General features: G+C 34.6%; 3 protein-coding genes and 2 long non-coding RNA genes across 6 annotated transcripts; 1 reads left to right on the top strand and 4 right to left on the bottom strand.

Annotated features, from left to right (window-relative positions):
* Positions 1-684: 684 nt before the first annotated feature.
* Positions 685-3,215, bottom strand: LOC124442195. Its single transcript, XM_046992677.1, has 5 exons — positions 3,197-3,215; positions 2,977-3,080; positions 2,802-2,902; positions 1,666-1,791; positions 685-978 (listed from the first exon to the last, which is right to left on the bottom strand). The coding sequence occupies exons 3-5, from the start codon at positions 2,861-2,863 to the stop codon at positions 861-863; spliced, it is 306 nt and encodes a 101-aa protein (XP_046848633.1). The 5' UTR covers positions 2,864-2,902; positions 2,977-3,080; positions 3,197-3,215; the 3' UTR covers positions 685-860.
* Positions 3,216-4,932: 1,717 nt separating this feature from the next.
* Positions 4,933-5,275, bottom strand: LOC124443010. Its single transcript, XR_006947455.1, has 3 exons — positions 5,223-5,275; positions 5,051-5,143; positions 4,933-4,971 (listed from the first exon to the last, which is right to left on the bottom strand). It is a non-coding gene; the product is annotated as an uncharacterized LOC124443010 (long non-coding RNA).
* A 2,493-nt stretch (positions 5,276-7,768) lies between these two features.
* LOC124442780 lies at positions 7,769-8,403 on the bottom strand. The gene is made up of 2 exons (XR_006947353.1): positions 8,331-8,403; positions 7,769-7,976 (listed from the first exon to the last, which is right to left on the bottom strand). It is a non-coding gene; the product is annotated as an uncharacterized LOC124442780 (long non-coding RNA).
* A 791-nt stretch (positions 8,404-9,194) lies between these two features.
* LOC124442779 (WD repeat-containing protein 3-like) lies at positions 9,195-11,874 on the bottom strand. 2 transcript variants are annotated; one of them, XR_006947352.1, is made up of 6 exons: positions 11,642-11,874; positions 11,474-11,549; positions 10,839-10,901; positions 9,990-10,075; positions 9,389-9,474; positions 9,195-9,311 (listed from the first exon to the last, which is right to left on the bottom strand). XR_006947352.1 is itself a non-coding variant. In XM_046993273.1 (3 exons), the coding sequence occupies exons 1-3, from the start codon at positions 11,816-11,818 to the stop codon at positions 10,867-10,869; spliced, it is 288 nt and encodes a 95-aa protein (XP_046849229.1). In that variant the 5' UTR covers positions 11,819-11,874; the 3' UTR covers positions 10,714-10,866. The 2 variants fall into 2 exon arrangements, 1 of the variants encoding a protein (XP_046849229.1); XM_046993273.1 differs by lacking the exons at positions 9,195-9,311; positions 9,389-9,474; positions 9,990-10,075 and having other exon boundaries at positions 10,714-10,901.
* A 4,155-nt stretch (positions 11,875-16,029) lies between these two features.
* LOC124441560 lies at positions 16,030-21,213 on the top strand. The gene is made up of 6 exons (XM_046992037.1): positions 16,030-16,982; positions 17,169-17,393; positions 17,925-18,127; positions 19,133-19,450; positions 20,544-20,628; positions 21,187-21,213. Exons 1-6 carry the CDS (start codon positions 16,047-16,049, stop codon positions 21,211-21,213), a joined length of 1,794 nt encoding a protein of 597 aa, XP_046847993.1. The 5' UTR covers positions 16,030-16,046.
* The last annotated feature ends 1,158 nt before the right edge of the window (positions 21,214-22,371 follow it).

The raw sequence follows: 22,371 nt of genomic DNA, 5'->3' as shown, positions 1-22,371 counted from the left end.
TCGACTTAAAGTGCACATACAGCCTTCCCAAATTCGTTGAACTTTTAAAGTTTAGACTGTGGAAAATCTGATTTCAAAGAAAATTTCGTAAAAAAAATAAAAACAAAGTTTTTTTGGCGGTTTGAATTAGCTTGCTTTTGAGAAATTTCCGCGCCTCTGAGGGGACTAAAGACTAGAGGTTTGTGACGTCATTTAAGGAACGTATGACTGCGCTGCATACAAAACAACCCAGTGTGAAATAACAATTCTTTATATATTGCTTTGAAATTAATATAAAAATTGTACGAAACATGTCGACATCCGATTCTGAGTCGAGTACAGCAACAACAGCGGGAAATATTGAATTAAACAGTCGGGAATTCGATTTAGAAGACGAAGATCAATCGTCATCAAATGCGCTCCGAAACACCGATGGCGATTTTGAGTATGGCCAAGCTGAAGCGTATGAAAACGAACCACTTGCGGATGATGAGTGGTTAGAAAACTATAATAGAGAGAAAGAAGAACAAAGACGCCAAACAGAAGAGCTCGAACGCAGAATGCAAAATGAAGTTCCTCTTGATTCTTGGTAAGAAAAGTTGGAATATTTGTTTATTTATTGTTGCCGAAGATTTTGACAGAGAACTTTCTTAGATGCGATTGTGGTAAGTGCCGTGTTCCTCTCTTGGTTAATCTAAAAGAATGTAGATGTTGCCACGAATGTGGTAATATATTGAATCATATAAATGTTACATAGAAATGATGTTGCAGCACTGTAAGTACGAACACATCATTGTACGAAAAAAATAATTAAAGTTTTATTTCTAATATGAATTGGATTACGTAAAGTAAAAACTCTAACGGCTAACGTTAATTTTGGACTACTCGTGTCCGTTCATTTTCCCAACATGAAGTAACTCATCCGCCGCGCTAAGAATTTTGGGAAGATTTTGAATGATTGCTGGAAACGCGTTTAGCCTCTCTTTGATGCTTTCAACGCTGTAAAAATCGAGAAACAACTATTAAAAACTTTTTAAACTTGCTCAAACTCTTCACTAAACAGCGCTCAACATTTTCATTGTTCCACACATTGTTCCACACTCACCAAAACGTACCTCAACATTTTCATTGTTCCACACTCACCAAAACGTACCTCAACATTTTCATTTTCCTACACTCACCAAAACGTACCTCAACATTTTCATTGTTCCACACTCACCAAAACGTACCTCAACATTTTCATTGTTCCACACTCACCAAAACGTACCTCAACATTTTCATTGTTCCACACTCACCAAAACGTACCTCAACATTTTCATTGTTCCACACTCAACAAAACGTACCTCAACATTATTTAGTGCTTTGGAACAACACACTCAACAAATCGTATATGTAACTGAACCGTATATGTAGCTGTATAGATATATACGCAGTTGCTAGGCGTCGAGGAATATTTTATTCCACGATCCTTTGTGTTATCATTTTAAAGCTCAACATGTTGAGAGCGTTTGCACACGTCACTTAAAATCACTCAACAAACGCCTGACAATGTTGAGCGAATGTTTAGTCAACATTTCGAGAGCGTAAGCACCTAGCTTGAACTCCAAAACGGTAGACTAGTGAGTGAAATCAATCACGTGAACTTTCAGCATTTTTACTTCCGTTGCCTTCATCAAATAAACGTACCTTACGCAAGTGCCGATGACTCGTTGGGTTGTGAACGGTATTTTCCCATCGATCACGAGAGAGCGCAGATCAAATGTAACGACAAACTTCAAGAACTTTTCGTAACTCGAAAATTCTGTCTTCAAACTAAAACACGATAAATTTCTCAACAATTCGTTTAACTGGCACAAGTTTATTATTAGATACGGAAAACTAATAGCGCATTCAGACTGAGTGCCCCGGCACGGACACCAATGTGAACACGACATTTTGATGGTGCCCGAGTCAAAATGCCCGGGTCTGGGCACCACGAAAAAGGCAGTACCCAAGTACGGTTCTCAAGCACGGGCACCAATGTGAACGACGACACCTGAGTAACATGTACAGAGAGACGCGTATTCAGCATATGGTTTCAAAAGTTGTTAACAATGAAAAACATGAAATTATAAATAGACGAATCTAGTGAATACTACGTTGTGTGAACGGCCTGCAGATTTATGACCGAACCAGGGTATCGTACTCCGGCACTCAGTCTGAACGCGCTATAGTTGGAGTCGTAGAGTCTAGGATTGTACAAGGTAATATACTCGAGAAACTGTGAAATAGAGGTTTGGGCTTTCACTTTCTGCGATCCTCCTCAGGGCAAACAGTTCTTAGCTAACAAACCAACGGATTCAAACATTGTATACAACTAAGTTATTGCATAGTGAATGATTCGAACGCTATAGTGTCGTTACATGTTCGAACATTTAGATGTAGATCGTCCAGGTTAGTATAAAGTCCATTAAAAATAACTTGGTGTTGATGTTGACTGACGTTTCGATAACCTTAGCGATAGATACAGTCAGCGGTAGCCATCTTCTTAGTCACGTGACAGCCAACGTCAACACCAATAGTCGTTCTCTGGACTTCTCTGACCTGGACGATCTAGGTCAGAGTAATCCTGGTCGTGAAGGTATTGTATATAATGCTTGATAATTCTCACCAGTCATTGAAATTGTTCATTATTCAAAATAGAATGAACTCGACAATTCCTGCGGTTTATTAGAAATGTAAAAGTTTTTGGGTTCAAACGTTCGAATGAGGCAAATTCCCAACTGTTGCTCTTTCAACATCACAGATTCCCCGATAAAAACAGCAGACCATACTATACCTACATCTTGTCTTCAGTTACAACGATGTGATCAATAGCAAATTTTTTGATTGCTTTCACCAACATCCTCGCTCGAACACTTGCGTACGACACTTGATGAAGGAGCTGAAATTGCATTCATAAGAATTCGTAGTATGGGGCGTACTAAAGCGTTTAACTTAAGAGGACAGCTATCTTACCTTTGATATTTTACTCCGATTCGAAAATAGCGAAGAGAGTTGACGGTTGGCAAAATGCTCTTTGATCAAAGAAATGGCGAGTGTTTTAATGGGTGGACTGGTGCCTAAAATGCAACATATGATCCAACGCGCATGGTTACTGCGTTTTTTACAAAGGAGATGCATTTGCTCAGCTTAAGTAAGAAGTATAGAAATGAGTTATCACATCTAGCCCACTTACAATATTCTAGGCTTTGTGTTCCCTTCTCAGATACACCCTATAATCCCATCGTGTTCAAATATCACCCCGTGGTCTCATCATGTTTCAACACTACCTCAAGAATTCTCTATCATCAGCCCAGTGAACTGTAACTCCGCCATCTTCCGTCATCTCCGAAAACGAAGCTTGTTTTTCTGAGTTTTTAGAAGTTTCATGATATTATTCAGAAAATCAACAACGATACACATAAAATACAGTAGCACAATTTGTCATGAAAAGTTTTAGCACACAAGATTTGTTAGGAAAACCTAAAAACTCAGATACAAATACATCTTAACTGGCTTCAAAATGTCGTATAGAGGCTAGCATTAGAGTTAGCGTTCCAGTTTATAATACAGTTCACTGTGTTAGCCAAGTTGAAGATCATATTATAAATAATATAAAAACCTTGTAAGTCGGTCACAAGGTCAATATCCTTCACAGTATACTGGTCGTCTTCAAACTTTACATTTAAACGAAGACTTCCGTCAAGAAATGTAAAGTTCAACTCTCTTTCACGAACCGTCGCTAGCTTCCATTCTTGAATGCTACAATCAAGAGCGACACTTATCACGTGTCATCAACTAACGATATTACTGGCGCTGTTACAACAAATGGCTGTAAACATTTCGAGGTCCGAATAATCAATAACCTTACCCTGTTTGCGCTGGAAGAACGTTTTCGATTTCTTGAACGCTTTCCAGGCGCCTTTACTAAAAACGCCATCACTCATTTTTGGCAATCGTAAAACGAACACGGTAGAAATGAAAATTCCCACCTCAATAGTTTCCATTTCACAAGCACTCCTTTCTAGTTCGCTAATTTCCAGTCTACGCTCAGATATCGCCAAAGACTTCGATTCTTTCTCACTGTAGACGTGTTAAGACATGAGGATGATAAAATCATTATAAAACTGTTCCATAAACAAGACGTTAGTTTTAAACTGTTTATTCATCTGGCCGTTTTTACACTTTAAAACGGTTAAGACGTAAAAGTCAAGGTGAAGGACGTCTTTTAGGCCACCACTATAGTTAAGGTCATATTTTTTCGCTTTTAAATGATATATTTAGAACAAACACGGGCAGTTTGACCAGAGATACAATTTTTTACCAGATCGGCCGTACGAGCTTAAACACTACCCCCTGTTCTGAATTCTGCAACTACGTAAAGCAGGTGGAAGAGTTCAAAAGCTCATCAGACCAAATTTAGTAAGAAATTTGCACGTATATTGCCCACACTGCTCTCAGGGAGTAAGCACAGAATACAGCACAGCCCCTCAATTGAATAGTTTCGTGCCATGCATACTATTATGGCAGCCAGTCAATTGCTTTTTTGTCCGATAAAAATGACGGAATGGCTAACGGCAGGCAGTAATCTAAATAAATACACAGCAGCAGTTGCACAAGAAGTGGACCTACTCTTATACTGTGGCGTAAACATACCTAGACGTCTTAACCGTTTCCAAAAAAAACGACATTTTTTTGACAGAAGTACGTAGAACGAATCAACAATTTTACGTTTGGAAAACTTCGAGCTCAAATAATGCAGAATAGCTGAATAAAACAGCTCGAACGGATGTGACGTATGCGGGATAGAGCTGTCCTTCGAAATTAAAGAGACCCATACAAGAAACATGCGTTTATCACAAAGGTTACATTAACAACAGACCGTGAAAGATCTGGAATAACCAACGTCGTATACATGTACTCATCCTTGCCTCAATAATCTCTGTCGTTTTTCTTCTTTACATGTCAACTCTATGAACGCAAGAAGAATTTAATGTCCTCAACAAAAAAACAGATAAAACCAGTAAAATTAACGATCACGTATTGTTACCAGATTCAAGTGTTTCCATCCTAGTTTTCAATGCGTCGATTTCTTTAACTTGCCTCAATAATCTCTGTCGTTCTTCTTCTTTACATGTCAACCCTATAAGCGCAAGAAGAATTTAATGTCCTCAACAAAAAAACAGATAAAACCAGTAAAATTAACGATCACGTATTGTTACCAGATTCAAGTGTTTCCATCCTAGTTTTCAATGCGTCGATTTCTTTAACTTGCCTCAATAATCTCTGTCAGAACGACAGAGATTATTGAGGCAAGTTAAAGAAATTTTTTAATTTATGAAACAACTGACAATGGGCATTTTCTTTAACAACAGCAATATCTTGATTTGTTTAACAACAGCAATATCTGCATTTGTTGGCCCAATGCAGCCACAGGAAACTCCGCTTCAAGAACCATTAAGTTCAAGCGTCGAATCCACTTGCTCAAGTGTATTTTCGCACATGGAAAGAGCTTTCGATGAAGATGAAAGTCCAAACACAAATCCTAATTCTGATCCTACGTCATATGAAGAAATTCGTGAGAATTTTTATTATCTTTTTTGTCTCTTTTACTAATACGCACACACCGTGTGTTTTTTTTGAATGTATTGAAACAAATTCCAAGTTTTTTGCCTCTCACTTTAAGAAACAAATCGCGAAACTGCTTCATTGCACCAGAAATACTTCAAAGAAGCCAATATATTGATGTGTATGTAACACGAAATTTTTGTTGTCGTGAATGAAACATCGCCTGAAAAAGTTTTGGATTTTCTTTGTAACTATGATGATTGCATGCGAACTTTTGAAGCTTATTGAAGTTTTTGTGATTTGTATATTAGTAAAGTTATGGTCATATATTTCCTAATCAAAATACGTATTCGTTACTTGTATACATTCCTGCCCAGTAGCGGATCTAGGGGTAGTCACAGCGAGCAGCAGTGAGCAAAATGAATTAAAGATACTTAATTCGAAATTCAAAGTACTTTCAGAAAAGCACTATTGGTTTTGAATTCTAAAGAATATAATTTCACCAATGAACTTGTCTCTGAGGGGCTTAGAAATGTAAATATATTCCAAAATGTGCAGCAGTAATTTATTTTGACTAGCCCTAGATCCGCCACTGTTCCTGCCAGAATCAAATAGTAAGTGATCAGTTTTCATTAAAAGCAAAAATCTCTTATAAAACACAAACAGAATTGCAGCCTTACAACGAAATGAAAAATGACTTTAGGCGTATGTGAGGAAGTAGGGAACACATGATTATGAATAAGCTGATTTGCATATCACAAACAAAAACTTGAATAGTTCCAGATGTAAACATGCACAAACAGTAATGTTAAAAAGAAAGTCCATTGCAAATTGAGGAGATCTTTTATCTAAGACAATATTCGTGTCATTACCACTTTATTAAAAACACCTTCTGTTCAAAAGACTCATTTTTATATAATCTAAAATCCAAAGTGATCAATGCATTTGTTTGTTTGGGACGTAATTCTTGTTTCAAAGGTGTAACCATCAAAATCTACCAACAAGGAACAAAGTACACACACACTCTACCTTTGGCAGAAAAATACACATACGCAATATTTCATATGCCAATCTACACACACTTCCTTCCCCTTATACAAAGATACAAAAATACATTCACAAATAAAAACAACGGAAAGAGAAGGAAACGATTTTGTTCTCCAGTCATGAAAAACAAATAAGTGACTAAAAAAAATCGAACAATAAAGAAAAAAATTTTTGTCTTCCTTGATAGAGATCGCTGCTGAGAAACAATCTGTTATTATAGTCTCTCTATTAATGCACGGTTAAAACGATTTTTTTCGATGTTAAAATGTGTAATTAATTAAATCCTCTCATTATCAGATATTGAAATTCAGTTTTTTGAAGTGACACTTGTACAACACTCAAAGGAGTCATGATGATATGCAAACATTTTCTCTCGATGGCAAACATTAGAAGTAGCATGTTTTCTTATGTGTGCATAAACGGGATCTTTTAACTTCTAACATAAGTTTTATCATATTTTTTTATTCTTAAATCCGCCAAAACAATTAAAGATTGATACCAAAACCCATTTAAATAAAAAAATGAAAAACAAATAAGTGACTAAAAAAAATCATGAAAAACAAATAAGTGACTAAAAAAAATCGAACAATAAAGAAAAAAATTTTTGTCTTCCTTGATAGAGATCGCTGCTGAGAAACAATCTGTTATTATAGTCTCTCTATTAATGCACGGTTAAAACGATTTTTTTCGATGTTAAAATGTGTAATTAATTAAATCCTCTCATTATCAGATATTGAAATTCAGTTTTTTGAAGTGACACTTGTACAACACTCAAAGGAGTCATGATGATATGCAAACATTTTCTCTCGATGGCAAACATTAGAAGTAGCATGCTTTCTTATGTGTGCATAAACGGGATCTTTTAACTTCTAACATAATTTTTATCATATTTTTTTATTCTTAAATCCGCCAAAACAATTAAAGATTGATACCAAAACCCATTTAACCCTCAACAGACTGAGTTTAAATTAGGTGCCTTTAAGTACGATATACATCAACAAATGCCATAGTTGAAATACACAAAAGCGAATATAATTCAATTTCAGTTTGCCACAAAAGAAGTACGGCGAATGAGATTAATAATCAATCGATTACAGACCTCACAGTTGTTCAATCGATTAAACCAGAACCTGTTGTTCTAGTTCTCCTTTTCTTTTCACGTTTGCTTCAAATTTCTCCTGCAATCTCGCGAGTTTAGCCTGGACTTCACGAAGCGCAGACCGCTTCTTCTCCAAACCCTAGTAGAGGACGACGAACGTTTACAGCCTTTCTAGTGATGACCTCCTTCAGATTAACACGTCGCGAACATCGAATAATAAAGGTCTCCCGATGCGAAGAATCCTCAATTTTTTAACGTCAACCTTGTGATAAAATTCAACATCAAACCGAACTAGAATTTGCTTAAACCACTTAGGATTTTGATAAATCGATGTACAGTTTGGTCGAAGCGATAAAAGATTGGGCGAAACTGATAATTTGGTCAAGCCGATTTGAGGTTTGGTCAAAGGGATTTGAGACTTGGTCAAAGCGATTCCGGAACTTTTCAAGGAACGATTAAACGTTCTTCCTTACGAAGACCCTGCATGTTGATCCAAATGTGTCCTTGTGTAATAAAAACTGATGCCCAAACAACACAGTCAATTTGAAAGTAACTCTGAATTGACTTGATGAATTGAAATACTTGTACACAACTTTTATTTGCCCTCATATCCTACCTCCATAGCCACAGCTAACTCAGCCTCAGCAGCAGCCAAAGCTTCCTTCTTTGGAGCTACCACTCGGGCAACCCTAAATAAAAACAGAAAATCAACTTCTTGTGAAACGAAAAATCCTCCTGTACGCTGTTAACCTCACAACACGTTCGAGAAATGAGAACATTTGAACATTTGAGAACTCTCCATCCCTCATTCCCCCGTTCACACCTTTCTTCTCAAACTTTATCCCCACTTCTTCCTCATAGTACCTCTACCCATAAGAACAGCCTTCTTTCCCGCGTTTAACTTATAATAGACAGTGAATCACGGTGAATTGAATGTAATTAAAAAATAAAAGATGTTTACTGTGTTTGCAAAGGCATATGCAAACTGAGGAGACCATTGGTAGAACTCGAGAGCAGATCTAGATGAAGCACTGATGTACAGTGGTGCATTGTGATGTATCCTTATGTAAACTGATGTACATTGATGCACTGTGATGTATCCTCATGTAAAATGATGTACAGTGATGTACTGCAATGTATCTTATGTAAACTAATACGCACCAACTTTAGAGCTCTCACAAACATCTCAAAGGTTTGCATAAGCCAGCGCTAACAAAACAAAATTTTTGATTTTTTTCTATAAAATAACAACAATGCAAAACAAACAACTTAAAAACAAACGCTTAAATTTTCTCTGCAACATGTATTCATGGTCCATTTGCAAAATTCTCTTTGATTGATTTGATTGATTGAGCTCAGATTGAACGGAGCTCACATGCTTATGCAATCAGCGCATGCGTTGCATTGATTTTATTTTATAATGAACATTGAATAACAAGTAAATACTTCATTTACTTATCATATTGATCCATCGCAATGACCATTTACACAAGCCTTCGGCAGCAGTGGACGCAGTCTTGATCTTATCGGGATCGAATTCCGGATTCGAGGTGTACTTCTGACGGATGGTTTTCACAATGCTTGGTGCAATGTTATCCTATGGGATATTTTCGGGTTTGAAATCTCTCAGAAAGAGTAAGCAAAGATAACATCATTAGAAAAAAGTGAGATCACCTTATCGTAAGTGTGTAGACTTTTTAGGAAGCTCATGTCACCAAGAATCGTCTTGGAAGGTCCCCAGAAGTCTTCGATCTTTTTGCCTGAAATGAAAGTTCTATTCATGAAATTAAAGTTCTATTCATGAAATTATTTCATTTACATGGTTTAAATCCCTTCTTGCAAAATATCTATTTACACTTTATCGTTTTTTGCATACAAAAACACCAGATGCTAGATTACACAGATGAGGAAAAAGCAATGGACACTGGTATCAAATGTGTATAAAATTTGTTTTTGTTTTGAAAACTGAAAATCACTCAAATAGTTTAATTGCATTCAAAACAGGTCAGGGAACTGAAGAGAAAGATAACGAAAATGCAAGTGTGTATTTAGCCAAAAATTGTTATACTGTTTAATGATTGTTTTTGCATTATTACACAATACATCAATGCATCAAAATGTGCTAAAAATCTACTACTATTTGAGGTGGCTCCAATTCTGAAAACCAAAAAAATAAAGAAGGTAAACAGTGCTTTGTATACAATACTGTTCTCATTGATATATGATATATGCCCATCAGCTCTCTCATGATACTTTTGTACTTTTGTCTTTTCACCTGAGCCTTTACACCTGAATCTTTTCACCTGAATCTTTTCACCTGAATCTTTTCACCATGAGTCTTTTCACCATAAGTCTTTTAACCTGAAATTTAATCATACACATAACAAATCAAACAGCACCTAACAAACGATTTGTTTATGTAGAAAGCAATGTCAAAGCAAAAAATTCATTTAAAGGTGCGGTATAGTGTATACATGTACTAATTGCCTTTGATGCCAGGCTGATAATTGCCATTGTTTTTTTCAATGAAGGAAGATGCAATAATTGTGGCCATAAAGGCCACAAAATGAATGAATGCGAGAAAAGTAATGACAAAAAATGAAATAACATTTCTTTCATGGCAATTGTAATCGACAATTATATACTTTTTTTTGTATAGAGTTTAATGGTATGAGAAGAAGTAAGTTTGATTGACCAAGTGATAAAACATCAGCGTGATTAGATGGTTGAAAACTTCAAGTTGCATGCATTATTGTTAACAGAAATAAGCTAATGACACAAACAAATAAAAAGTGTTATGAACTACAACTTCCTTATGAATATTTAACAGGAAGACGTTGCTACATATGCAAAAGATTGGGCCATGTTGCCAAGCAGTGTAGGGAAGCAAACCTACCAGTCAAAAACGTGCTGAACAATTGCAGCAACTGTACGATAAACCTTACAAGAAAATAAATTTTAAATATTTTTTTTGTCATATGAGTTATATTAACTGTTTGTTTACTGAAAAATTTTTGAAATGAGTTCTGGACCGTTTAGTAATTGGAAATCAGAAGTACCGATGGTAAACAAATGGTTGAGCATAGACCAAATTGAAAAATATATTCCATGACAGGAAATGTACCTAAATGTCACTGAGGATGTACCATTATTTATATTCCAAATTCTGATGACACCATCGCCATACCTAAAATTTAAAAATAAACTACAGGTGAAGGTGCATGGATGTAGGTGGAGGTGCATGGATGCAGGTTAAGCTTTACATTCTTCTCCCTGTAAGCAGATGCAAATTTATTACATACATTAAGATAAAAAGCTGTTCAGTTTTCAAAAGCAAAGAAAATTATTTTATATTGGCAAATTTTATTACCTGTTGTCAAAGGGATATAATTTATCTAGTCTAACAAAAATGTAGAAATTAAAATAGTTTGGGACTCATGGGGAATGTACACCAATGATTTTCATTTTTGTTAACATTACATACTGTACTGGTTGACCAACATTTTTTTTCTGGATATCAAACTCTTTCAGAATACAAGGGGGAAGGGTAGTTTCTGGCTATTATAAGTTAGGAGGCCCAGGATCTGCATTTTATAAGCAGAGGGGTGAGCCCCTTCCCCTGTCTGACCTTGTGTTTCTTACAACCATACCTTTTACTGTTGAAAGTGTTCATTAGCCACAATGAAGTAAGTATCCGGCATCATTTACAAGATATAATGAAATGCTATATTGTTTAATTAGATAAGTTGTTTTACTCACCAACAGCAAGATGTTCAGAGTCAGGACTGAGGCAGAGACATGTCACTTCGCTCTTGTTACCTTGAAAGACATTCACCTAGACATTTAGATAAGCATATCATAAAAACAATTTTTAAATAGTGGAAAATCTAACATTGTTTAAAGGTTTCAACAATTCTCTTTAAATACTTTTTCGCCAAGTCTAGCGTCCCAAATATATACATTTTCTAGTGCGGGAACAATCGCGCGGCAAATTTCACGTCTTTTCTCGCCACTTTGAACAAGACACACATTAGCTCTAGCACTTCCCACTACGCCAACGATTCCAGCTTCGACGTAACGCAGATAAGATTTTGTTAAGACCATTTTAAAGCAAAAAGACAAGTCTTAAATTTTGGAAATTCATCTTGAATTACAACGAATTGTCTTCCACCCGATTCCACGTAGGGATTTATGTCGTCAGATTTCCTCCAATATAGACCAGTCGGAGAAAGGGGGGTGTCGTTCAATGATATCGTCCAATGGTATGTCCCACAGTGGGGAATTTACCAGACCAGATCACGACCAGCTTCTTTTGGTCAATATTGGTGCGCTGATTTGAAAAATCGATGTTATACGGGCAATTTCCGACGATTTCAGCCTCATGTTCAAGCTTTAAGACTCGTTTTCATAAAAATCGTTGTATTATGACATTATTTCCAATAAACGTAAAATTTGACATTGTAAGATGTTTAAGTATATTAAAAGAAAGAAAGTTTTAGTAGAAAAGGCCTAAAAAACTTGTAGTTTCACGATCTTTCTAAATTTTTAATGATTATAGGTAAACATCGTTTCATAGCAGACGCACAAAAATCTTTTTTGGAAACAAATTTTACAGTTTATCAATTCGAAAAACTAGTTCTAATCAAATATAAACTACTGGTGAAAGTATATAAAAACATTACAGTGCACTTTGAATCTTCTAGCAAATCTCTTGTACTGATTGTTTCCTGTTCAATTTCGTGATCAGATTCCTCGTCCTAAAAGAAAAGACGCTGGTAGTTATTTTTACATATCTTTATCAACATGATGAACAGTTTCCACTACTATATACCACGTGAGCCAACGAGCTTCCAAACTGTATATGTGATTCATCGATATTTCTTTTGAATCTATCTTCAGAACACACGGTGAGTTTAATGGTTGTTTTTGTATTGGAACCTCGTCCACGTTAGAGCTTTTATCGTCGATAAAATGTTTGGTATCATTTGTGTTTTCATTGGTCCATGAGTCCTCATTCAAAATTCTCGGAGCTCTTAGAGCAAGCAAAGTTCAACTGAAATTTCAAATTTTTTTTGCAGATCTATTTAATGTAAAGGAATTAAAATGATTATATTTAGTATTAAAAAATAAAGAACAATGACCATTCTAATAGATTTTTATACATTAATTTAATTATTTTGTACTCATGCAGTGTTAATATTTGCAGAAAAGTTTCATTTTTTATAAATTTCCTCCGTCTCCTCCCATCTCCCCCTTGTTTATTTACATAAACTTTCAAATCAACAATTCCTATTTTTTCTTTCATCCATTTTATAGCTTGATTTCTATAACTTCTTTGTAAATTATTTGATTTTGACGTCCATTTCATTTCTGCGAAACCAAGTTCATCTGTTTTAAATTTGTTGTCCAAATGTCTAAAACAAATGCATAAAATAATTTTTTATCTACAACAAACGACGATCCTTGCACATTATCAAACTATATTCAAGACTAACTACAAATACAGTATTTATAGTTTTATACTTGATAAACGCAACAGCGCTACATTGGTGTTTCTACCAATTTAATAATGATCTGTTCGTACAAGAAAACCTAGAGAAAATTGGAAAGGGAAGCAAGGGAAAGTAGAGAAGAGACAAGGAAAAGGAAAAAAGAAAATAAAAAGACAGGCAAAGACGATATACTTCTCTCCATTCCCATGAATCATTGTTGTTAAAAATACAGTACAATCATCAATGTACTCCACCCCCCCCCGACTGGTGGATACAGGGTAGATCAATATAAATTATAGATCCTCAATTATAAATTCAAATTACATTTAGAAAAACACTATTGGTTTTTAATTTCTAAAGAATATAATTTTATCAATGGATTAGCCTCTAACGTGTTTAGGAATGTAAATTTACGCAAAATGGGCTGCAGTAATTTATTTGATGTAGTCTGGATCCGCCACTATTCTCCCTCCCCCTCACCCCCCTCCTCCCTTCATTTCTATCAAAACAAGCATAAATTAAACTAGAACATATGCACTAAGTCTAAAATAGAGACCATCACTTACTCTAACACCAAGACCAAAACTATCACCATACCAACACTATCACTATCACTAAAACTAACACTACACCAAGATTAACTCTAATAACAGCAACACTACCACTACAACCTTAAAACAAAAACTTGTATTAAGACAAATAAAAGGACTAAGACAACCACAACACCATAACTTAGACCAACACCAGCAGATGATCACCATGACCATCACCATGAATAACTTTTCTTAACTGCTAATTAAGCCTCACTATCCTATTCCTTATATTAGATATCTTTACAATACAAAGTCATAACTGTAATTCATGCTTAAAAACTTGATTTTAAATTTCTACAAACTTATTTTTGATCATAACAACTTAATTGCTCTACCGCATAACCAAATTCCTATCACCTCCATAAACTCTGCTTTTAACCAGTAACTAATTAAACAAACCTAAATTTCTAACTCCAATAATTTTCCCTTAACGTTAATATTAAATCTTGTTTTGAGCTCTTTTTTCAGAATTTTTCTTGAACTTAATTGTTTAAGAATTTATCATAGTAAAATCACAAAATATCTTTTGAAAGGCATGACAAATAAGATCAAAATCTCTCAATGGAACGTTATCTTATTTACCCTAACATTACACGCGTGCCCACAGTCTCGCAAATTTTGGCTTCATCAAAACAATCAGAAGGTAGTGTTCCAGTTATCTTCATCTTAATGGTCATTGTCTGTAAGCTAGCTTATTTACTTTATCATTTTATAGCCATTGAACAAAATGGTTTGATACCAAGTTTTATCTACATGCATATAGTGTCGCAAAGTCAGCTATCTAGCTATAAAATTTGCATTGCCAATTTTATCGTTTCACTGCTATGAAAAGAATTCAATTTTTTACAATAAAAACAGCAGGTGATTTAATTTGAACATTTAGTGAACATTCCAATTTCTTTATTATCAAGCCAAAGCAAAGACATTATGTAGTTGGTTGCGTCTTTTTAAAGGTATGTTGATTTTAAAGTTTACCTGTCATTATAAGAATGTATTTTAATTTTGGGATTTAATATTTTATGTCCATTTATCAATTATTTGTTTATGTCAAGAAAAATCTGTGATAAAGTCATTTCCGCGTTACGTAAATGTTTAATATGGATAACATTTGTTGATTCTAATGGATTTTACAATAAATTTGAGTTCGCAACGACTTAGTAATGGAAACTTTTGATCTTTTCCGATTTATTTCAATAGTTTATCTCGAATTATATTCATATAGCAAAGCTATAAGTTTAATAACATGTTTAGTCAAATAGTGAGACGCCACTTGTCACACAGTGTTAAATGTTCTGATCTCTACTGTTTTTCAGTATGGAAGGTGAAAAAAGTTTCTTTTTTTATTCCTTTGTCACTTCTCATTAAAATCTCATGTTGAAGATTCATATTCTCCATCGTCAACAGAAAACAAGCCAGGTTTAAAAGACCTATGGCACAACTAAATATAAATCAATGCAAAATACTATATTGATTTTTTTTAATATAACCAAAATTTTTACACCCATTTAGTGTATTGTGCAACTGCATTATCGATAAAGTTTTGCTTTAGATAACTATATGGAATGATTACTGCAGCAAATATTCGTAATTATTTTATACCGATTATAGGCAGTCTGTGTCAGCTTTACATAACGCATTCAGGAATGGTTACGATGATGCAACTCAGTTGATGTTCATGTGTTGATAGTGTTGTGGATAAACTGGTCATGTTTTCTTTAATATTACGTTATTCTTACTTTACACATATTTCATAGTAATAAACTGGTCGTGTGTCTTATTATGGTGAGTTACACAAAGTACATTTATTAATGATAACATCTGTGGAGTAATAAAATGACCTACATGGCATGTAGATAGTTAATTTATAAAAGCTTTTAAACATTTACTGTTTGCACTATGGAGACCTTTGGGAGAACTCACAACTTCTCCAAACTTGGCATAAGCCAGCGCAAACACATTTGTGTTTTTTTTTTATGAAAACGTACTGCATGCAATGATGCGAAACAGGCAAATTAAAGAAAAACGTTTTAACTTTTCCTCTAACTTGAATTTCCATTAACTGGTCGTGTGTCTTATTATGGTGAGTTACTGAAAGTACTTTCATTAATGATAACATCTGTGGAGTAATAAAATAACCTGCATCGCATGTAATTAGTTGCTTTATAAAAGATTCAACTATTTCAGTTCTCCATAAATTGTATTTATAAATAATTAGTGCTCAACTTATGATCATTTTATGATCCGTAGATGGAGTCAAGAGAAAAAAGGAATAACTACTTTATACAAGAAATACTTACAAATGTCGTTGAAAAGAAACTTGCTGATTTATTTATCCAAGAATGGGACAAACAATGCAAAAAATCTCTTGGACGATGGGAAAATACAAACGTTAGTGGTCAAGAGTTGTTCAATATTGAAAAAACAAAAAAGAAACCTCATGACAAACATATTCTGCAAACTTTTCAAGAAGGTGACACCAGTAAGTGGGATTGTACAACACTGTTCGCAGCAATATTGTTTTCCAACTCAGTTGGAACAAAACTTGACCCAAAAGTTAGAGAGGCAGTAAATGAAATTCGCAACGTAAGAAACAAATTCACCCATGTAAATAAAGGTAAAGTATCTGATACCGAATTTCACAAAATGGTCGGTGACATTGAAAAGTCATTTAAAGATCTAGGATTTTCATTCACTGAAATTAATGAAATTAAATGTCAACGAAACAAATTTAATTCATTTCAAGTACTTCCTTGCAAACCAAATCACGATGTAGTTAAACGTACAGAATTACTTAACAAAATCACGGCAGATCTGAATAACTTGCGAAGTACTAACAACAATGAACTGACATATTACTATATTTCTGGTAATCCTGGCAGTGGTAAATCTCAATTAGCCAGACAAATTTGCGACGAAATGTTTAACTCCGTTGACTGGGAAAATAAAACTACATTTGTGATGACACTCGAAGGAAAAGATGCTGACTCTCTCTTCAAAACTTATAATGACCTTTGTCAACGTTTGAACATCCATGAACATTTTATTGAAAATATTTTAAAAAAGGTAAAAAGCAGCGAAGACAGAATCAAACACTTTCATTTCCTGCTGACACAAAAACTGAAATCTTGGAAAATATGGTGGATTGTTGTAGATAACGTGGTTGAACTTGATAAAATTTATCCATTATTACCCCAAGTTGGTGATCATAATTGGAAAAATGGACAAATTATAGTAACTGTTCAAAATACAAATGCTATACCACCAGATGGAAATATAAACAAACACATTTCAATCAGTCATGGTATGAATGATAAAGAATGTCGTCAACTTCTATCTGTCTATACCGATATTCATAATCATAATGAAGAGTTTTTGAAGAATTTGTCAGAAAAATTAGATCGTCAACCATTGGTCCTGGCAAGTGCTGCTTACTACGTAGGTAGTGTAAAAAGTGCAAATCTGGAATTCACGTGGGAGCAATATTTCAATAAGTTGACTGAAGGAGAGCGACAGAGCATGGATGCCACATTTCAAAAGATCAATACAGCATATTCTGGAGGTAAATCAACTTTATTGAAAACTGTTGAGTTGGCAGTACAGAAAAGTACTCAAGAATCCACATTATTAGAAAAAGTTTTTGGTCTTTTCTCGATAATATCATTCGACCCGTTACCACAAGATATTATCATACAATTTATTAAAAGCATTGATCCACATATATCTGCAGAAGATATATGCCTTCAATTAAAGCATTGTTCGTTAATTCTTCAATCGGAAAACAACGACATCCGCCTGCATCGTGTTGTACATGAAGCCATCATAAATTATCAATTTTGGCAGACCTCTTGCAGTACACAAAAAGCAAATAATTCGACTAAGATGTCTCTACTTTCTTGTCAAGTTGCTTGGGCACTCTATCATTTTAAAGACAGAGAAGATCAAATCAAAATAATTCCTCATCTTATAAAATTCTTAAACAGTTCGTCATTTAAGCACTTTCAAAATAAGTTGATAAACGAGAAATCGTTATTTTTTTTCTATAGAAAACAAAAACTTGATGAAAAAAATTTAAAAATTGCCAATTACTTTGTAAATGTATTAGAAAAATTTTGCTACTTTAAACAGGCCATCAATGTACTTAAGGATATAATAACAATTCAAACTAGAGCGTTAGGTGTCAATCATGTTGATGTTTCATATTCGTACAACGAGCTGGGTTGGTTGCTTCAGCATAATGGAGAATACAAAAAAGCAAAAGATTTTTGTAAACGAGCGATAGAAATTCAAACAAAAGCATTCGGACCTGACAATATTAATATTGCGGCAACATACAACAATCTGGGTAGGGTTAACAGTGATATGGGAGAGTACGAAAAAGCAAAAAATTTTTACGAACGAGCAATGGAAATTGAAACAAAAGCATTTGGACCTGACCATGCTAATGTTGCGACAACGTACATCAATTTGGGTTCGGTGTACAAATATATGGGAGAGTACGAAAAAGCAAAAGATTTTTGTGAACGAGCGATAGAAATTGAAACGAAAGCATTTGGACCTGACCATGTTAAGATTTCGACAACGTACAACGATCTGGCTTTAGTTCACAACGATATGGGAGAGTACGAAAAAGCAAAAAGTTTTTACGAACGAGCGATAGAAATTTACACAAAAGCATTTGGACCTGACCATGTTTACATTGCGGCAACGTACAACAATATGGGATCGGTTTACAATAATATGGGAGAGTACGAAAAAGCAAAAGATTTTTACGAACGAGCAATGGAAATTCAAACGAAAGCATTTGGACCTGACCATGTTCATATTGCAACACTGTACAACAATCTGGGTGTAGTTCACAACGATATGGGAGAGTACAAAAAAGCCAAAGATTTTTATGAACAAGCGATGGAAATTGAAACAAATGCATTTGGACCTGACCATGTTAATATTGCGACAACGTGCAATCTGGGTTTAGTTCACAACGATATGGGAGAGTACAAAAAAGCCAAAGCTTTTTATGAACAAGCGATGGAAATTAAAACGAAAGCATTTGGACCTGACCATGTTAATATTGCGACACTGTACTGCAATCTGGGTTTAGTTCACAACGATATGGGAGAGTACAAAAAAGCCAAAGATTTTTATGAACGAGCGATGGAAATTGAAACGAAAGCATTTGGACCTGACCATGTTAATATTGCGACACTGTACTGCAATCTGGGTTTAGTTCACAACGATATGGGAGAGTACAACAGAGCCAAAGATTTTTTTGAACGAGGGATGGAAATTCAAACGAAAGCATTTGGACCTGACCATGTTAATACTGCGACAATGTACAACAATCTGGGTTTGGTTTACGATAATATGGGAGAGTACGATAAAGCAAAACATTTTTACGAACGAACAATAACAATTTACATCCAAGCATTTGGACCTGACCATGTTAATGTCGCGAGAACTTACAACAATCTAGGTTTTGTTTACAGCAAAATAGGAGAGTATGAAAATGCCAAACATTTTTGCATACGAGCGATGGAAATTCAAACCAAAGCATATGGACCTGACCATGTTAATATAGCGACAACGTACAGCAATCTGGGTTTGGTTTGCGGTAAAATAGGAGAGTACAAAAAAGCCAAAAATTTTTGTATACGAGCGATGGAAATTCAAACAAAAGCATTTGGACATGACCATGTTAATATAGCGACCACTTACAACAATCTGGGTTTGGTTCACAAAGATATGGGAGAGTACGAAAAAGCAGAATATTTTTATGAACGAGCGATGGAAATTCAAAAGAAAGCATTTGGACCTGACCATGTTAATATCGCAAAAATATACAATAATCTAGGTTTTGTTTACAGCAAAATAGGAGAGTACGAAAAAGCCAAACACTTTTGCATACAAGCGATTGAAATTCAAACGAAAGCATTTAGACCTGACCATGTTAATATCGCAAAAACCTACAACAATCTGGGTTTTGTTTACAGTAAGATAGGAGAGCACGAAAATGCCAAACATTTTTGCATACGAGCAATGGAAATTCAAACGAAAGCATTTGGATCTGACCATGTTAATATCGCGACAACCTACAACAATCTGGGTTTTGTTAACAGTAAAATAGGAGAGTACGAAAAAGCCAAACATTTTTGCATACGAGCGATGGAAATTCAAACGAGAGCATTTGGACCTGACCATGTTAATATCGCGACAACTTACAACAATCTAGGTTTGGTTCACAAAGATATGGGAGAGTACGAAAAAGCAAAACATTTTTATGAAAGAGCGATGAAAATTCAAACGAAAGCATTTGGACCTGACCATGTTAATATCGCGACAACGTACTGCAATCTGGGTTTGGTTTACAAAAATATGGGAGAGTACGAAAAAGCAAAAGATTTTTACAAACAATCAATAGAAATTAAAACCAAAGCATCTGGACCTGACAATGTTAATATTGCGACAACTTACAACAATCTGGGTATATTTACAATAAAATAGGAGAGTACGAAAAACCAAACATTTTTGCCTACAAGCGATGGAAATTCAAACTAAAGCTTTTGGACCTGACCATGTTAATATTGCGACAATATACAACAATCTGGGTTTTGTTTACAGTAAAATAGGAGAGTACGAAAAAGCCAAACATTTTTGCATACAAGCGATGGAAATTCAAAAGAAAGCAATTGGACCTGACCATGTTAATATTGCAACAAACTACAACTATCTGAGTTTGATTTACAGTGTTATGGGAGCGTACGAAAAAGTAAAAGATTTCAATGAACAAGCAATAAAATTAAAACATAAGATATGTCAATACTGGAATAATGTACGACAATCTTCATTAGGTACTAATTTATCTATAGAAATTAACACTAAAGCCTTATAATGCTAGTCGCTAAAAAAGCTTCCGTGTTTGAGAAAATTTACGAGATAGAAAAAAGATAAAATGGATTTGTGGTTCCGTGAATTAAGGAAAAAATTTACACTAAAGTCCAATCAACAACAATTGTATATAAATAAAGTTTAAACATATTCTTGATAATATTCAATACAAACATTTATATTTTCAAGTTTTGAATTGTCATTTATTTTCTGGAGCAGTTTTTTCTGTTAGCTAAGAAACTTGTATGGAACTTTTACAATGTGTATGAGATTTGCCATCTATCTAGTCTGAAATTGTAAAGCTCCTTAAAATGTGTGGAGTGTTTGTTGGGTCATTTTCATGAGAGTAAATCCATATCTCAGGGGAACCATGACACTTTAACATCCCTTTAGTTGAATGCTAAAATGACAAGAAGACTACTTTGCCATATGAGGATGCAGTTTTTTCTGTATTCATTTTGGTAACTCATAAAATACATTTTTTGTTTTATAAATATTGTAGATGGGTGAATTGCTTGATGATTGTTAATCGATTCATTATTTTTTCCTGTTTATTTTTGGAATTACTTCTTTAATTTTTGTGACACTCTTCTTTTTTATAACTTGGAAATATGCAATTTACAGGATTAGATGCACAAAAAATTTATTTCGATGTCATAGAAGTAAAAGACTCCGATTGTCCATGTTTGGCTAGCCCAATATTTAGTTATAAAAATACCAAAAACGAAATTCCTTTCAAAAGCTTTGAGGCCTGATCCAGTATCAATAACTGCTGAATCATGCAAAATTTAAACGTCTGCTGATCACGAAAATTGTATGTTAAAGGGCACACGGGGATTTTACGTGTCCCTCTAGGGGTACAGTTTGGGTTAGGGATCTTCGAGGATGGCTATAGACAGCAATACACCTCAGTCATTTTGTATTTTCGAAGACAATCATTTTAGTTGTCAGAGTATCAAAAACAAAACAACCTTCATCGAAATTTCCTCACAATCGTCTTCTTCTTTTTTCGTATTTGTCCCAGTCTTTCGCGTGTTTCGCCAAAGAATGTGACGTCACGATTCTCAAGCTGTCTTTGAATAAACAGTAGTCCCGCCAAATTAAATCCAACAGTATCCTAAAGATAAAGCAATCATTACAAGTGTGCAATAGTTTTATCGAAGTCGATGTAAATATTCAAGAAAATTTGTTCAGTTCATATAATTTGAAAAGTCATCTGTGGCAGTTTGAAGTACACAATTCAAAAACTCAAGACGATTAATTTAACAAAATTCAAAGAACTAGAGAAAAAAGAAATCTTCATACTCTTGAATATTTTTGTTTCTAAATACATACTTTTTTCTGTCGTTAATACACAAATGAATATTCTATGAACCTTTTTAATACCAAGCCAAACTCAGTATTAAGATTGGCACTGTAATGTGAAAGAAAGCCTTATATGCTCTTAACCACTCAAAATTGACGACTTTTTCGTGTTAAGTTTACAGTCATTAAAGTGTCGACAAAATTTACCACGAATAAATTAACGGTCGTATAGCACATGGTAAAATTACGAGAGAAATTTGGCGATACTTGCGGTTTATTGAAAGTACAACTTCCTACCTTCATTTCGCGAACTCGGCTACGACAATGTGATCTGATAGAGTCTATTACTGGCAGTAGTTCAGGAGTGGATATGATCTTGTTG

This window comes from Xenia sp. Carnegie-2017, unplaced genomic scaffold (genome assembly GCF_021976095.1).
Source record: "Xenia sp. Carnegie-2017 unplaced genomic scaffold, XeniaSp_v1 HiC_scaffold_20, whole genome shotgun sequence".
NCBI classification, from domain to species: domain Eukaryota; kingdom Metazoa; phylum Cnidaria; class Anthozoa; order Malacalcyonacea; family Xeniidae; genus Xenia; species Xenia sp. Carnegie-2017.
This window is presented reverse-complemented; position numbering and strand designations above follow the sequence as displayed.

Coding starts and splice junctions, on each gene's coding strand:
- LOC124442779 (XM_046993273.1), bottom strand. CDS start 11,818: ATGGTCTTAACAAAATCTTATCTGCGTTACGTCGAAGCTGGAATCGTT. Junction 11,550..11,641: donor ACGCTAGACTTGGCGAAAAA/GTATTTAAAGAG, acceptor CTAAATGTCTAG/GTGAATGTCTTTCAAGGTAA. Junction 10,902..11,473: donor CTCTGAACATCTTGCTGTTG/GTGAGTAAAACA, acceptor TTTAAATTTTAG/GTATGGCGATGGTGTCATCA.
- LOC124442195 (XM_046992677.1), bottom strand. CDS start 2,863: ATGTTGGTGAAAGCAATCAAAAAATTTGCTATTGATCACATCGTTGTA. Junction 1,792..2,801: donor GTTGTAACTGAAGACAAGAT/GTAGGTATAGTA, acceptor ATCGTGTTTTAG/TTTGAAGACAGAATTTTCGA. Junction 979..1,665: donor GTCATCGGCACTTGCGTAAG/GTACGTTTATTT, acceptor CGATTTTTACAG/CGTTGAAAGCATCAAAGAGA.
- LOC124441560 (XM_046992037.1), top strand. CDS start 16,047: ATGGAGTCAAGAGAAAAAAGGAATAACTACTTTATACAAGAAATACTT. Junction 16,983..17,168: donor AACTTGATAAAATTTATCCA/TTATTACCCCAA, acceptor CATAATGAAGAG/TTTTTGAAGAATTTGTCAGA. Junction 17,394..17,924: donor TGAAAACTGTTGAGTTGGCA/GTACAGAAAAGT, acceptor TACTTTAAACAG/GCCATCAATGTACTTAAGGA.